Genomic DNA, 16628 nt, shown 5'->3' with positions numbered 1-16628 from the left:
ATTGGTGACTTCACTCGCACCAAGACCTTGAAGTAGTTGTTTCCCTTGCTCTGCAAGGGTCGAGGCTTTTATGGAGCGAGGAGAGGGACATAAGCAATACTGTTAGATTGATGCTGTTGACCCGGATCACTGGTTGCTGTGGAGAAGGTCAAAAGGGGGTGAGTGTGACCAGTGTGAAATGGCTAGCTAGTTAGCGGTGTGCACCTATTTGGAACACCTATACACACTTAAAAAAGTCTAATAAAAAATCCTATTTAATATACACCATCACAATAAATCCATTATTTATTTTGGTCAGGTCTAAAAAAAAACATTATGATAAAGAGAAAATGTATTTCAGAAGAACAGAATATGAGTTGGCCTACTGTATGTTTTCTGGCTCTGCTCCATGTCATAGGCTATAGGCTTGTTCATTTAGCAGACAAGATATGCTTAGAAGTCCCATGCCATTATTTTATATGATATGATTTTATAGTAAGAAGAATATAATTGAACTTAGTTGAATAAAATAGAAAGGATATTTTTCCCATTCCGGAGCGAGTGCTCATATGAAGTTTTAAAAGTGATCATTTGAAACAGGTCATATATGCTAGATTTAGAGATATTTGGAAACTTAAGTTGTGAGAGACACAAACCTTTGTTTGTGTATTAGAAATTATGGTCTGTGTTGTAGAATTACAACATTATGTTAATCACATTACTTTTATATTAGAATGTAAGCCTATATTAGTACTTACACTGTCTGTTTTTCTTAGAGGCAACATAATAGAGTTCTTAGAACTCTTATGTGTCTGTGTGGAGAGAGAAGCCTCTGAGATTTAACATTAACAGTAGATTTATGATGGCTTGGTGATAAAACAACAATCCCTTCCATGATTAGTGTCTGTGTGCCTGTCTGTCGGTGCCAGGGAGACCCAATCTCCAGTTTATTTAAGGAAAGGACCTAGTGTCTATGTTGCATTAGTATTTCTGTATAAGAAAGAAGTAAATTAACTATAGACAGATATTTGGCGCCATGTAAATCTTGACGTATGTTGCATGAGAGCAAAATGTACCTTTGTATAAATTCTCTCATCTGTGATTTGTCAAGAATATCCAGGAGGAGGTACTTTGTTATAAAATGTTGTGGCTTAGTTCTGCTGTTTGGGCTCTCAACAAATCACTTACTGTACAGGTGGGTCAATGACAAGCTCCGTTACTGCAGTAATTAAATAATAAAGTTTGATTGTTTTGAAGAAATCTAAAAGTCTCATTTTGATTAGAATAATTCCACGACAGCTGCATGATGCGACTATTAATGATTTGAAAGTCACAAAGCTTGCCCTCTGTTCCTTGCCTCAAGCTGCACATCTGTTCACTCATCAAGTGATCATATTTTTACCCATCAGACTATGCTCAATTTAATATTGTCTTTACTAATATGTAAAATGTATTTCGATATACTGAACAAAAAGATAAACACAACATGTAAAATGTGGGTCCCCATGTTTCATGAGCTGAAATAAAAGATCCCAGAAATGTTCCATACACCAAAATATTATTTAATTCAAATTTTGTGCACAAATTTGTTTACATCCCCGTCAGTGAGCGTTTCTCCTTTGCCAAAATAATCTGTCCACCTGACAGGTGTGGCACCACATGTAACCAAGCCAGCCCAGGACCTCCACATGCAGCTTCTTCACCTGCGGGATCGTCTGAGGGATCGTCAATGATGCCGAGTAGGCTACTTCAGTTTTAGAGCGAAGCATGTTGTGCTTCATATGAGCTGCTCCAACCCTGTTCCTGCTGCTACTCAGTGCTTAATTTGGGAAACCAAGGGAAATCTGTTCGGGAATATCGATAGTAACATGTTTTCGTACGAAAACATATTTCACTAAACTTTTGACAGCCCCTCTGAGCGCTCTAGAAAGGAATAAAGGAGAGAGAGTAGGAGATGGAAATGCACGGTGGTGAGATATTCTGTATGGCTAAAATTAAATTAATTTTGAAAATGTAAAAACTGCCCTATTACTAGGCTATTCAAAATCAAATACAAATGTACTATAATTGTAGGCTAACTCTGTACGCTGCCCTGCACAATCAATGAACCAACAGCATTGCCCAGGGCTATGCGTTCTCTCCCAGACTGCTGGATAGAAATGATGGAGTCTAGCATTAAGTCCATCCAGTATGAATAAAAATACAGCCCACACTTTATTATTATTATTATTCAAATTTGTTTAATTTTGGAGAATAGGCTAGACTAGAGGCGATTTTAGCATGTAAATCTTGGTGGGGCAAAAAAAATATAGAAAAGTGGGATGCATGCCAGCAAAGCCACTAGACAACACAACACTAAACAATACATTAAGTGCACTATAACAGTGACAAACGGTGCCCGCAAACTATTAGGGCCTACATAATGCTGTCCCAACAGCAGTCCCAATACCTTACCACTGTTACATCTGGCTATCAGTGGAGCCTTGTCTGGCAGCGAAACAGTTCATTCAGCCTCATTTACTGCCTTTAAAAAAAAGTACATATAATGTGATTTGAAGAAATGTTATCTGTGGCCAATGACCTTGAGCCTTCTTGGATGGGCACTTCTAATGTAAGTCTATGGCAGCATCCAAGGGGCTACAAGTTTCTAGCTCTACCCTTAGACTTGGCGGTGATGTAATGTCCCCATGAGTGACAGAACAGAGCCAATCACAGCTCAACGCTCTGTATTTTCTGCTGGCTTGCCACACCACCACAGAAAGAACTGAGCTAGGCTGAAACACCTGCATTTTGGAGCTGCCTTACTCAAGAAAACAAAGAGACCATGTTTGTATATGCGGCTTAATTGGCAAACAGATTTTTGACACGTATTAATGTCAAAATAAATGCAGACAAGCAAGCCCCCCCCTAATGGGCTTGACCTATTATGTACCGTTTTAAATCAGTTTTGTTTGTCTGGCATGGGTACTATGTGGTAGGCTATGTATTGTATAACGGCACAATATCCCCCATATTGTGCCGGGGGGGGCTTAGGTTCATAAGCCTATGCATAAACTCTAATATTGCGTATGGGTGTTTTAAATTAATCATCACCTTAGAAAGCGCTGTCCATTTCGTTCTGTTGGGACTTTGAAAAAACATCCACAACAACCATTTTTTACACTCAAATTGATCAGCACAGTGAGGTGAGTTTTAAAAGCATGATACTGTTTTGATGATAAGTGTTTAATGTGATTTTCGATTGCATTTGCATTGATACCAATGGTTAGAGGGACAATAGAGCCCCGTGTACCAGGCCATTAGGACCTGATGGTCATTACCAAGTTGGGTACTACCAAAGCTTGTCCAGAGTGCATAAGAGGAGATTACCGTGACATGGAATTTTACTGCGGTCATGACTCATGACTGCCGGTGTGGCGGTAATACAGTCACCGCAACAGCCCTAGTCACTCACTCCAAGACCTTGAAGTAGTTGTTGTGGAGCGATAGGTAACAGTGCTTCGAGGGTGAATGTTGTTGATGTGTGCAGGGAGTCCCTGGTTCAATCCCACATTGTGGCGAGGAGAGTGACGGAAGAAATACTGTTACATTAAGGTAGGTAAGACATATCACAGTCGCTGCAAGTAAAACTTTCCTCCAAGTACAGCTATTAGCACAATCAGTGATAGTAAGAAAATAAAGTGCAAGTGTTAGTGCAAGGGGGTGCTTGGGGGTTAAACCAAGAGGCTTTTGAAGAGACATTTTTGGAAGATGGGCAGGGACTCTGCTGTCTGGATTTTAGGAAGGAGCTTGTTCCTCCATTGTGGTGCCAGGACAGAGAAGAGCTTTGACTGGTATCTGGGGAGCTGTCCCTCATAGGAGTGGAGGTGCCAGGAGACCTGACATGGCGGGTTGGCGGGAAAGATGTCTTTAGATTTTTTTCATTCGTTTTTTTTTTAAGGTCACTTTAAAACACCTAAAATGGCTTATTACTGCTTCTTACCTTATCAGCTGGACTGGCTTGTAGTCCCAGTAAAAATGCTAATTAGAAGTGAAATGCTAATTAGCTGCATTGTGCGGTGTTCTAAAAAGTATGTTTTACTCTTGTGGATTTCTAGAACTTTGCTACTACTGATATGTAATTGACAGTTGGTGTTAGTTGCCGGTGGAAATGTTACATGTAGCCCCTTTTAACTAGGTCTTATACCTCCCATTGGAATTTCTGCTGTTTTACACATCAACCCTCTCCCCACTTTGGATGGATGTCAACAACCTGAAATTGATGTACTGTAAGTGATGAATAAAGGATACATACTGTAGGAAGTTGGTCCATTCTTTCTGGCTGTCGATGAGCAGCTGTTCTCTGAGCTGGGACAGACTCCTACATCTTCCTATCAGGTACGGAGACTGGTACCTACTCACTGCCTTAGTACTTGAAGGGAGTAGGGGAAGGAGGGAGGGGGAGAGAGAGCGATTCATCCTCAGTCATAGATCATGGCCTTTAATTTCATTTCCCAGCTAAAAAAATATCACAATTTCCTGTCGGGACCTCTATCTTACAAGACGGTGGCCAGAGAAATGAGACCGAGGGGAAAGGTAGACATAACAGGAAGAGACAACACTGATTAGAACAGATAAATAAAATGTGACAAAATGTGTAAAACTCCCGTCTCTGTCCTCTCTGTGTTCTCACCTGCTGATCTTAACCCAGTCGGACGGAACCACAGACACCATAGAGTTCTTCACCTCTATCAAGAACTGGGATGGGGGAGGCAAAGAGGGAAGCAGGAAGAGAGGGACGTAGGGGGAGAGAGAAGGATGGAGAGAGTTTAGGAGGTAGAACAGGAGGGGAGATAAATAACTTGCCTGCAGACAGAGACAACGTCAATTTGATTAAAACACACAAACAAGCCTTAAAGATGTAAAGTCTGATGTTTTGGGGACCTGCGTGGTTCTGGTACCGGTTAGGACAGAAATTTGCGCTTATAAATCAATATGTGGACACCACAGATTGAAATGGCTTGCATTGAGAGGTAGCCTTGATTCTTACGGAAAGGATTTTGTCTCTTCTGCCTGTGTGACGCAGGATGTGAATTCTGACACCATTTGAAGCTAGGATGTCCCTCCTACCATTTCATTCACTCTTCTGACTGTCCATCAACTCCTGGCTGAACCCTATTTTCGTATTTGTACTGTGTACTTGTGTCTTCAAAAGTGACTACACCTCAGCAATGTATAACTATTTTTTACCAGTAAGGTAAGATTTGAACCTTTCCTGCAGCATTACTAATTTTTGTTTGTGGCAGGTTTTCCCAAACTCGGTCGTGGAGCCTACTCTGGGTGCACATTTTGGTTTTTGCTGTAGCACTACATAGCTGATTCAAACAAACAACTCATCATCAAGCTTTGATTATTTGAATCAGCTGTGTAGTGTTAAGGGTTAAGTTTGGGAAACCCTGGTTTATGGCCCTCTTATGATAAATAATTACTTTGGGGAATTACATTAGGTTACATTTAAGCAGTTAAAAAGTCAGACACACATACACAACTAAAATCAGATCCCAACTGTGACCTTAGCCACCTACAGAAAATGAGGCCATCAGTGCCCGCCTAACACAAACACATACACTCACCTATTCACCCGCAGCTTTTCTCGCAAACATACACGCACGTCTAAATTAGATCACCACTGTGACTCAGCCACCTACACAAAAGGCCTCTTCACACTTAGTAAACTTTTTGTAAAAAATACCATAGGCTACACATATTACTCAAATGCAAACTTGCGTACTTGCTACGTCTCGACCACTATCTCTGGAAGTAGCGCATGACACTCGCCCAACCACTTGAAGCAGGGCAGTGTAAACAGAATTGTCTCATTGAGTTAACACTCCTACAATATAAATGGTAATAGCAGTGCAATGTTTTTTTAAACAGTTGAAATGTATAGACATTTTCCTAATATTTGAGATTTGTTTTATAGATTTTTTACTTAAGTGCCTGTTACATTCTGAAATTGTCGCAGTAGCCGCCGGCTGCACTGAGCCTCGTAAAACTATGGAAGTCCATTCCCACCACCAAAAACATGGAAAATATAGAGCATACAAATAGGATATGTTGTTTCATTTGTAATATTGTGTTATTTCAGAGGTGGAACCACAGGTCCCAGAGTGGTGGTGGGGAAATTGTTTTCCTGGGGCCCAGAGTTTTTCCTGATCTGGTAGTATGCTAACCTAACCAACTCCGGATCCTAGTTTTAGCGCAGGACATAAAAAAATAAATACTGGAAAAAAGTAAAACCCTTAAAACAGACAACAACTGCGATTGGACAAAAACAGGGTTGAGCTCGCTGTATGTAGGGTTGCATTGTGTAGGCCTTTGCAGCTGTAATTAAAAAGATACTCATCCAGTATGCCATCACTATTGTGATGATTGATTAATTAATTCCTGTCAATAATTTTGGATTCAAAAGGCCTAGGTAGCCTAGCCATCCAAAGTGTGAATTTAATGCTACTTGATGAATACATGCTGTTAAAGCAACTGTGCTTTTGTCTACAATAGACCAACATAGCTACTGTAGTAAGTCAAAGTTGTGTGCTGGAGAACCTTGGCTGAGCATGGGTGGAGTAGGCATTGTGGTACTCAAGTGAATTTCCTATCTTTATTGGCTTCAGACCAATGCCAGTTTCTCAATTAAAACACAATTTTTTGTTTTTAATAGTAAAATTGTCATTTTGAGCTGCGGACCAAGTATGTCACATTGCCAGCCACAACGAAAGGCAAGGCTGTAATGTAGAATTATCTTTCGCCACCCCGCTCCTCAGACTCTCCTTCATATCTTGTAGTGGGAATAGGGCTAAAATGATATTAGTCTCCGCCTAACACAAACAGACACACACTCCCCTGTCCACCCGCAGCTTCTGTCACACACAACACACAGTCTCTCTCTCTCTGTTACCTCTTGTCCACTGACTCTGACGTAGTCCAGTGTGGGGGTCCTGAGTGTGTATCGGACCTCTCTCCGGTGGTCTTGTATCTCAGTCAGAACCGATTGGATCTCGACTCTCCTCTCCTGGAGCACTGGGAAGCCCGATAGGTCACAGAACAGCTCCCTCTTATCCCCTGACCTACACACACACACATTTTTTACTTTCACCTGTATGCAGATGACACTGTGGTGTATGCCATTGCCCCACAGCTGACCAAGCTCAGTCAGAGCTTCAATCTGCCTTTATTTCACAACAGAAAACCTTTGAAAACCTTTGATGTTATTTACCAAATTACGTAAAAATGTGTCTGATTTGGATGGAGCCCACTTATTAATATCTGGGCATCTGGATTGACGAAAAGCTATCTTTCAAAAAACAAGTTGATGAATTAGTTAATATATACCCCATCTATAGGAACAGGTCCTGTCTTTCATTAAATAGCAGAAAACAAATAATTAAGTCAACATTCATTCCGGTTATTAACTATAGCGATATCGTCTATATGAATGTATCGAAGCCATTGGATGTAGTTTATCATAGCGCATTGCGCTTTATTACGGGTGATATGTTCAGTACACATCAATTACATGTTATATTAGAAAGTAGGCTGGCCCTCTTTGAAGTGTCGAGGATCGATGCAGTGCGCTCTTTTTGTCTATAAAGCCTCCTTTGCATAAACTTCCTTACCTTACCTCATTGTTAACATTATTGATCATAGTCTGCTGCTGGAAAAAGTATATGTTATGCTTTTACACCCCCTGCTATAATAAGCCTCTAAATTATAACCGAGTTAGAATCAGGAATTCCCCAGGGTAGCTGTTTAGGCCCCCTGCTTTTTTACATTTTTACTAACGACATGCCACCGACGTTGAGTAAAGCCAGAGTGTCTATGTATGCGGATGACTCAACGTCATACACATCAGCTTCTACAGCAACTGAAATGACTGCAACACGCAACAAAGAGCTGCAGTTCATTTCAGAGTGGGTGGCAAGGGATGAGTTAGTCCTAAATATTTCTAAAACTAAAAGCATTGTATTTGGAACAAAACACTCACTAAACCCTAAACCGCAACTAAATCTTGTAATAAATCATGTGGAAATTGAGCAAGTTGAGGTGACCAAACTTCTTGGAGAAACACTAGATTGTTAACTGTCATGGTCAAAACATATTAATGCAGTAGTAGCTAAGATGGGGAGAAGTCTGTCTATAATAAAGCGATGCTCTGCCTTCTTAACAACACTATCAACAAGGCAAGTCCTACAGGCTGTCACGAATCCCGCCGAAGATGGTGCCTCTTCCTGTTCGGGCGGAGCTCGGTGGTCGTCATCGCCGGCCTATTAGCTACCATCGATTCCCTTTCCTTTTTTTCTGTTTATTGGTGTTGGTGTATTAGTGTGATCTCTATTTTTCCGGACAGTTTTAGTCCTGTGTATTTTGGACGGGTTGTTTCATGCACCCTTGTGTTTTGCATGTCCGTGTCTCCGCTGTCTTTGGAATAAAAGATCCACGTACGGAATTACCTGCTCTCTGCGCTTAACTCCTCCACTCACCATTCATAGAATTCATAACAGAAGCCCGCACCCTTGAATGGAGTTAGCAGGAGCAGTGACCACCCCTCTCCCAAAACAGTTGACAGTGAGAGGACGTACATTTCTTTGCTGAGTTTATTTACCATATTATATGGAGACAGAAACATTTAAATTCAGCTTAGGATAGAAACCACTAAAGTTTCCAAAACTGTAAAAATATTGTCTGTGAGTATAACAGAACTGATATTGCAGGCGAAAGCCTAAGAAAAATCCAATCAGGAAGTGACTCATATTTTGAAACCGTTGTGTTCCTATGCATCCCAATTGGCCATTGAAAGGGATATCAACTAGATTCCTTTTTCTACGTATTCCCTAAGGTGTCTACAGCCTTTAGACGTAGTTTCACGCCTTTATGTTGAAGAATGAGCGTAAAGGACTACATTGCGTCAGTGGCCAGCTCAATTGTCCCGGTTGACATATTATCGAATAGATATTTGAAAAACACCTTGAGGATTGATTATAAAAAACGTTTGCCATGTTTCTGTCGATATTATGGATATCATTTGGATTTCTTTTCGGCGTTGTCGTGACCGCTATTTCCGGTGGATTTCTCAACATAACGTCACCAACAAAAGGAGGTATTTTAGGTATAAAAATTATCTTTGTGGAACAAAAGGAACATTTGCTGTCTAACTGGGAGTCTCGTCAGTGAAAACATCCGAAGATCATCAAAGGTAAACGGTTAATTTGATTGCTTTTCTGATTTTCGTGACCAAGCTTCCTGCTGCTAGCTGGACATAATGCTATGCTAGGCTATCGATAAACTTACACAAACGCTTGTCTTGCTTTGGCTGTAAAGCATAATTTCAAAATCTGAGACGACAGGGTGATTAACAAAGGCTAAGCTGTGTTTCGCTATATTTCACTTGTGATTTCATGAATATTAATATTTTCTAGTAAGATTATTTGGCCGTTGCGCTATGCTAATTAGTGTAGTTGATGACAATTCTCCCGGATCCTGGATGGGTAGTTCTAAGAGGTTAATGTGCATATATTCCCGTTAATTCCCATATATTCCCATTAATTCCCAAGGAAAGTTTCCACCTATGAATATTCTCCAAAATGTGCAACCCTATGTATGAACAATGCTCCATCACATATTCTGCCTTCCTTTTGTGATGATTTTTTTGATAACTTTAATAGCAAATTAAGAGCAACAATTGATGCCAAAGCTCTAGTAAAGTTGGAAAAGGCCACGTCCAAACGGAAAGTTCCTTGGATGAGTGAGGAAACTAATAAATTAAAGAGAAAGTACAGAAAGGCAGAGCAGAAGTGGAGAAAGTCAAAGTTGCAGGGCCATTATGATATTCTGAGAGATATATATCAAGGCATTTAGAAATGCCAGATGGGCTCATTTTTCTAACTTCATCACTAAAAATCATCATAATAATAATGCAAGATTAATAATAAGATCTTGATGAGAAGTTTGATGACATATGCCCTAGCATACCACGAAAAGGCACTATGAATTTATTTTCCCTGGTTGATACAGACATGCTAAGGAAAGTGAAATATCAACTTAAGCCTTCTACCTGCCTTCTCGATCCCATCCCCTCCTTATTCAAAACAGTTTTTAATTGCATATCTGAAAAAGTGCAAGCTATTGTTAATCACTCCCTGTTCACAGGTACTTTTCCCACTGCACTAAAAACTGCTATGGTGAAACCCCTTCTGAAGAAAAGTAATCTAGATGCTTTTCACTGCTACAGGCGATACCACTTTACATTTCTCTGTCACTAGAGGATTTTAGCTCCACAGAAAAATGAGACCGTATTTGTGATATAAAAACTTGGATGGCTCACAGCCACCAGCTAAATCAAGACAAGGCTGAGGTACAGAGAATTCAGTAAAGTATTCGGACCCCTTGACTTTATGCACTTTTTGTTAGTCTTATTCTAAAATTGCTGAAATTGCTTTTTTCCCTCATCAATCTACACACAATACCCCATAATGACAAGGCAAAAACAGGTTTTGATAAATATTTGCAAAATTATAACAAAAACAAAACTGAAATGTTACATTTACATAAGTATTCAGACCCTTTACAAAGTACTCTGTTGAAGAACCTTTGGCATTGATTACAGCCTCGAGTTTTCTTGGGTATGATGATACAAGCTTGGCACACCTGTGTTTGGGGATTTTCTCCCATTCTTCTCTGCATATCCTCAATATCCTCAAGCTCTGTCAGGTTGGTTGTGGAGTGTTGCTGCACAGCCATTTTCAGGTCTCTCCAGAGATGTTCGATCGGGTTCAAGTCCGGGCTCTGTCTGGGCCACTCAAGGACATTCAGAGACTTTTCCCGAAGCCACTCTTGCATTGTCTTGAGTGTGTGTCTAAGGTCCTGAGCGCTCTGGAGCAGGTTTTCATCAAGGATCTCTCTGTACTTTGCTCCATTCATCATTCCCTCGATCCTGACTAGTCTCCCAGTCCCTGCCGCTGAGAAACATCCCCACAGTATGATGCTGCCACCACCATGCTTCATCATAAGGATGGTGTCAGGTTTCCTCCAGAAGTTACACTTTGCATTCAGGCCAAAGAGGTTTCATCAGACCAGAGAAACCAGACAAGGTTCTTCCATCTCCACAGAGGAACTCTGGAGATACCTACCCAAGACCCTTCTCCTCCGATTGCAAAGCTTGGTGCGGTGGCCAGCTCTCATTCTTCCATTTAAGAATGATGGAGGCCACTGTGTTCTTGGGGACCTTCAATGCTGCAGAAATGTTTTGGTGCCCTTCCCCAGATTTGTGCATCGACACAATCCCGTCTCTGAGCTCTACGGACAATTCCTTCAACCTCATGGCTTGGTTTTTGCTCTGACATGCACTGTCAACTGCGGGACCTTATATAGACAGGTGTGTGCCTTTCCAAATCATGTCGAATCAATATAATGTACCACAGGTGGACTCCAATTAAGTTGTAGAAACATCTCAAGGATGATCGATGGAAACAGGATGCACTTTTTTCTTTTTTCCTTTATTTAACTAGGCAAGTCAGTTAAGAACAAATTCTTATTTTCAATGACGGCCTAGGAACAGTGGGTTAACTGCCTGTTCAGGGGCAGAACGGCAGATTTGTACCTTGTCAGCTCCTTTCACAACCTTTCGGTTACTAGTCCAACGCTCTAACCACTAGGCTACCCTATGAGTCTCATAGCAACGTGAATGTGATATTTCATTTTATTTATTTTTATTTCTAAAAATCTGTTTTGCTTTGTCATTATGGGGTATTGTGTGTAGATTGTTGCGGAACATGTTTTATTTAATCCATTTTGGAATAAGGCTGTACCGTAACATGTGGAAAAAGAGAAGGGGTCTGAATACTTTTATTTAACTAGGCATGTCAATTAAGAACAAATTCTTATTTTGGCCATGTAACATTTTTGCAAAAAATACTTTTCATTGTGAGCTCATTTACTTGGGAGGCTGCCAGCCAAATAGCGTTGCACTTCTGTTGTCATTTTCTACAAAATGTGTTGTACTAATTTATTTTCTGTGAAGGAAAACTAAAGTTGCACGCCCCTGATCACTCTATTAAAGCAACAAAAGAACACTTTCAATATAAAACGGCACCCCTGTCAATACACAGCTGGACGCACCTGCTCCCGCTTTCTTTCGTTGTGCTATTTACAAACAAAGACGTAACTGGCTCAAATATTCTGGGGAACTACGGTAAGCTTCATAATGTAAATGTAATGCAGGTGAAATGATCAATGCGATCTGCTTTATTTCCTAACATACTGCATGTACAGTGCCTTGCGAAAGTATTCGGCTCCCTTGAACTTTGCGACCTTTTGCCACATTTCAGGCTTCAAACATAAAGATATAAAACTGTATTTTTTTTGAGGATGAATCAACAACAAGTGGGACACAATCATGAAGTGGAACGACATTTATTGGATATTTCAAACTTTTTTAACAAATTTAAACTGAAAAATTGGGCGTGCAAAATTATTCAGCCCCTTTACTTTCAGTGCAGCAAATCTCTCCAGAAGTTCAGTGAGGATATCTGAATGATCCAATGTTGACCTAAATGACTAATGATGATAAATACAATCCACCTATGTGTAATCAAGTCTCCGTATAAATGCACCTGCACTGTGATAGTCTCAGAGGTCCGTTAAAAGCGCAGAGAGCATCATGAAGAACAAGGAACACACCAGGCAGGTCCGAGATACTGTTGTGAAGAAGTTTAAAGCCGGATTTGGATACAAAAAGATTTCCCAAGCTTTAAACATCCCAAGGAGCACTGTGCAAGCGATAATATTGAAATGGAAGGAGTATCAGACCACTGCAAATCTACCAAGACCTTGCCATCCCTCTAAACTTTCAGCTCATTCAAGGAGAAGACTGATCAGAGATGCAGCCAAGAGGCCCATGATCACTCTGGATGAACTGCAGAGATCTACAGCTGAGGTGGGAGACTCTTGTCCATAGGACAACAATCAGTCGTATATTGCACAAATCTGGCCTTTATGGAAGAGTGGCAAGAAGAAAGCCATTTCTTAAAGATATCCATAAAAAGTGTTGTTTAAAGTTTGCCACAAGCCACCTGGGAGACACACCAAACATGTGGAAGAAGGTGCTCTGGTCAGATGAAACCAAAATTGAACTTTTTGGCAACAATGCAAAACGTTATGTTTGGCGTAAAAGCAACACAGCTCATCACCCTGAACACACCATACCCACTGTCAAACATGGTGGTGGCAGCATCATGGTTTGGGCCTGCTTTTCTTCAGCAGGGACAGGGAAGATGGTTAAAATTGATGGGAAGATGGATGGAGCCAAATACAGGACCATTCTGGAAGAAAACCTGATAGAGTCTGCAAAAGACCTGAGACTGGGATGGAGATTTGTCTTCCAACAAGACAATGATCCAAAAGATAAAGCAAAATCTACAATGGAATGGTTCAAAAATAAACATATCCAGGTGTTAGAATGGCCAAGTCAAAGTCCAGACCTGAATCCAATCGAGAATCTGTGGAAAGAACTGAAAACTGCTGTTCACAAATGCTCTCCATCCAACCTCACTGAGCTCGAGCTGTTTTGCAAGGGAAAAAATGTCAGTCTCTCGATGTGCAAAACTGATAGAGACATACCCCAAGCGACTTACAGCTGTAATCGCAGCAAAAGGTGGCGCTACAAAGTATTAACTTAAGGGGGCTGAATAATTGTGCACGCCCAATTTTTCAGTTTTTGATTTGTTAAAAAAGTTTCAAATATCCAATAAATGTCGTTCCACTTCATGATTGTGTCCCACTTGTTGTTGATTCTTCACAAAAAAATACAGTTTTATATCTTTATGTTTGAAGCCTGAAATGTGGCAAAAGGTCGCAAAGTTCAAGGGGGCCGAATACTTTCGCAAGGCACTGTATTTACAAAAAAAGTAGCTACAAACATTAAGATGTATTGAAAAACTTCTAAGAAATAGTTTCAACGGTATTGAAAAACCATCCCGTGGCTATTTCCAAATACCCCAGTATACGGTATACCACTCAAGCCTAACACACACACGCACACGCACACGCACACTGTGGTGACTCACTTGGCTGCCTTCTCGTTGAGGACTTTGAGAAAGTTGTGAGCGGGAGCCAGCAGTTCAGGTGTGTCCAATAGGAGCCCTCGGAGCAGAGAGGAGCTGAGCTGTGATTGGATGGATGGGAGCAGAGCCTGTAGTTCCACCCCCAGCCGAGAAAGACTGCTGCTGATGAGGTAGAACTCCTGGGTGGAACACTGGAACACACACATGCAAACACATGGGTCATTAGAATGTAATGTGTGCGTTTGATATTAAAACTCAATTCATCTTTCATATATTTCCCTGTGGTGAGGTAATATCATTGACATAACTAAGAATGTATAAATTAGATAATGGAATAAAACAAGAGTATGTGTGTGTGGGGAGAGAGATGAGATGTAAATTCCTCACTCTCATCTAATACTGATATGACAGCTGTTAAGCCTAATTTACATCTTATGCTTCCGCGCTATTAGGTCGGCTCGAATGAAATTATGCAATGTCCGCTGCAATGTCCGCTACCCTCCACACATGTCCGCACGGGCTTCCGAAATCTGTGTCCACAGGACACTTTTCCTAGGTGGTGTGCAGACGTGGAACCCTGTGCGGACATGAGCAGATGTTCAATTGAAGTGGAAGGTGGAAAGTAGGTCTTAGGACACACACACTAACCTGTAAAGTAAGGAAGTAACCCTCCCTTTGAAAACAGCCTATGTGGCATCAATATAAGTCAGAATAATTTATTCTAGTGTCAAAATCCACTACAAAAGTGTAATAGGATCATTTTGGTAATGAAGTTAACCTCGTCTAAAACAGAGTTTGGAACGTCAGTGCATCACAACGAGTAAATTAAGGTTGGGTTTGGATTACAATATGTGATAGAAAAATTACATATTTACCTGATTTGTTGGATATTTTACAATTATATACTTAACTAAACAGTAAGACATTTCTGTTCTATTAAATGTCTGTGTGAACTGAGAAGAGCCTAAAAACCTACAGCTGGCATTCCATAGATGAGATGTGGTGGGTGTCAATGAGATCGAGATAGCCTGGAGGAACAGAAAAAAGTCCACAGTATTCCTAATTGTCCTGGCATCTGGGAGACCACACCAGAGGCAGATGACCAAAGGATGATCCAAAGTGGCTTATGGTGCTCCCCAATCTATATGGGAGGGGTTGAACCAGCCATGACTGAGCATTCTTGGTATCAGCTATATAAGGAACAGCATGGTCTGTAAAGGGGAGGCTTTACAACAGTCCTGTTGGGCTGACAAGTGTACGAATATTTCAAGATAAATACAGAGGACTAAAGGTCAAGAAGCCTAAAGGTCAAGAGGACTAAACGTCAATAGAGTACTAACGATCAATGGAAATAGTGTTTTTTCTGTAATAGGGTAATATTGAGCAATGGGTCAGAGACATGGAAGGAATTTGTCTTCACATTGAGCCTGAAATAGGATACTTGTTATTTGGCCATTGGTCCAGTTTCATTGCAAGGTAAATTGGTCAACCACAGGCTAGGGCTGGGTTATAAAGTACAATATGTCCCTTTGTTCTGTGGAGAGAATCACCTCGGACAGATGTGTCCGTACTTGTTGCACTTCATGTCGTCACACGTCATCAGAGTGCGCAGCTGAACAGTGTATGCTGGAAAACACTTGGTTTGTTATTTTTGATTGAAACAAAACCGATATTCATTAAATACGAATACAGAACAAGGACCGCTATTTCTTGTCCCGGAATCCTGCTTAACAGACCGGTTTAAGCCTGCTTGACAGAGACGCTAAGCTGCTAGCCATCAAGCTAACGAAGTTGGTACCAGATGAGTTTTGTCTGGAGAAATAACATTTCCAGCGCTGTAGGAGCTGTATCTATTACGCACTGTTTCAGGACAAACCAGATCATTCGGAGTTCCATTGCGGAAATTGTTTACCTGCCGAGGATTTCCTCGTCCTTCTCGCCAAAAGTGATTCCGGGCAGCTCCATGGTAAGAAATGTGACCGTTCCTGGTGCAAAAACAATGTTTTATGACAAAGCTCGAGTAAATAACATTACTAAGCTGCTCTCGAATGCACTATGCCAGGAAATCGATTATATCGTAGTCCATGTGGGTTTTAATGACATTATGAAGGGCAGTTCTTAAAAGTTGAAACTGGATTTTAAAGAGTTGATTGATTCTCTAAACACTAACAAAAGACCCATCATATCCGTACCATATCCGCTATCTCTGAATCGCAGCATTGTACGCTTTAGCAGGATTCTTTCTCTTCACAACTGGCTACGTGATTGTTGCAGCTCAATGGGTGTAACTTTTGTTGACAATTTCGATACCTTTGGAAACAAAACAGGAGGATGGGATCCACCCAAATCATTTGGGATCCTGGATCCTTTCACAGCACTATAAGGCTACTTTGAGACAATGATTTATCAATGACTCAAGCCCAGCTCAGCTAATCCCTACCATTGTGACGCAGAGTTGTCATAATGCTTCAGCAATTGTACATTACACCAGGGGCATCAGTAGACACAATATAAGTAACCTATTGTATGTCCCTTTATCTGCCCTGAATGCCT

The 16628-nt window shown here is 40.9% G+C and overlaps 1 protein-coding gene across 1 annotated transcript in view; it reads right to left on the bottom strand.

Annotated features, from left to right (window-relative positions):
* Window positions 1-16628, bottom strand: part of msh3 (mutS homolog 3 (E. coli)) — a 137977-nt gene that overhangs the window by 73112 nt on the left and 48237 nt on the right. Inside the window, exons 14-17 of the mRNA XM_020475974.2 lie at window positions 14079-14266; window positions 6917-7085; window positions 4652-4716; window positions 4274-4390 (exon numbers count right to left, since the gene is read on the bottom strand). Coding sequence (XP_020331563.1) covers window positions 4274-4390; window positions 4652-4716; window positions 6917-7085; window positions 14079-14266 — 539 coding nt within the window. The remainder of the gene's footprint in view (window positions 1-4273; window positions 4391-4651; window positions 4717-6916; window positions 7086-14078; window positions 14267-16628) is intronic.

Source organism: Oncorhynchus kisutch, linkage group LG3 (assembly GCF_002021735.2).
Source record: "Oncorhynchus kisutch isolate 150728-3 linkage group LG3, Okis_V2, whole genome shotgun sequence".
NCBI classification, from domain to species: Eukaryota; Metazoa; Chordata; class Actinopteri; order Salmoniformes; family Salmonidae; genus Oncorhynchus; species Oncorhynchus kisutch.
This window is presented reverse-complemented; position numbering and strand designations above follow the sequence as displayed.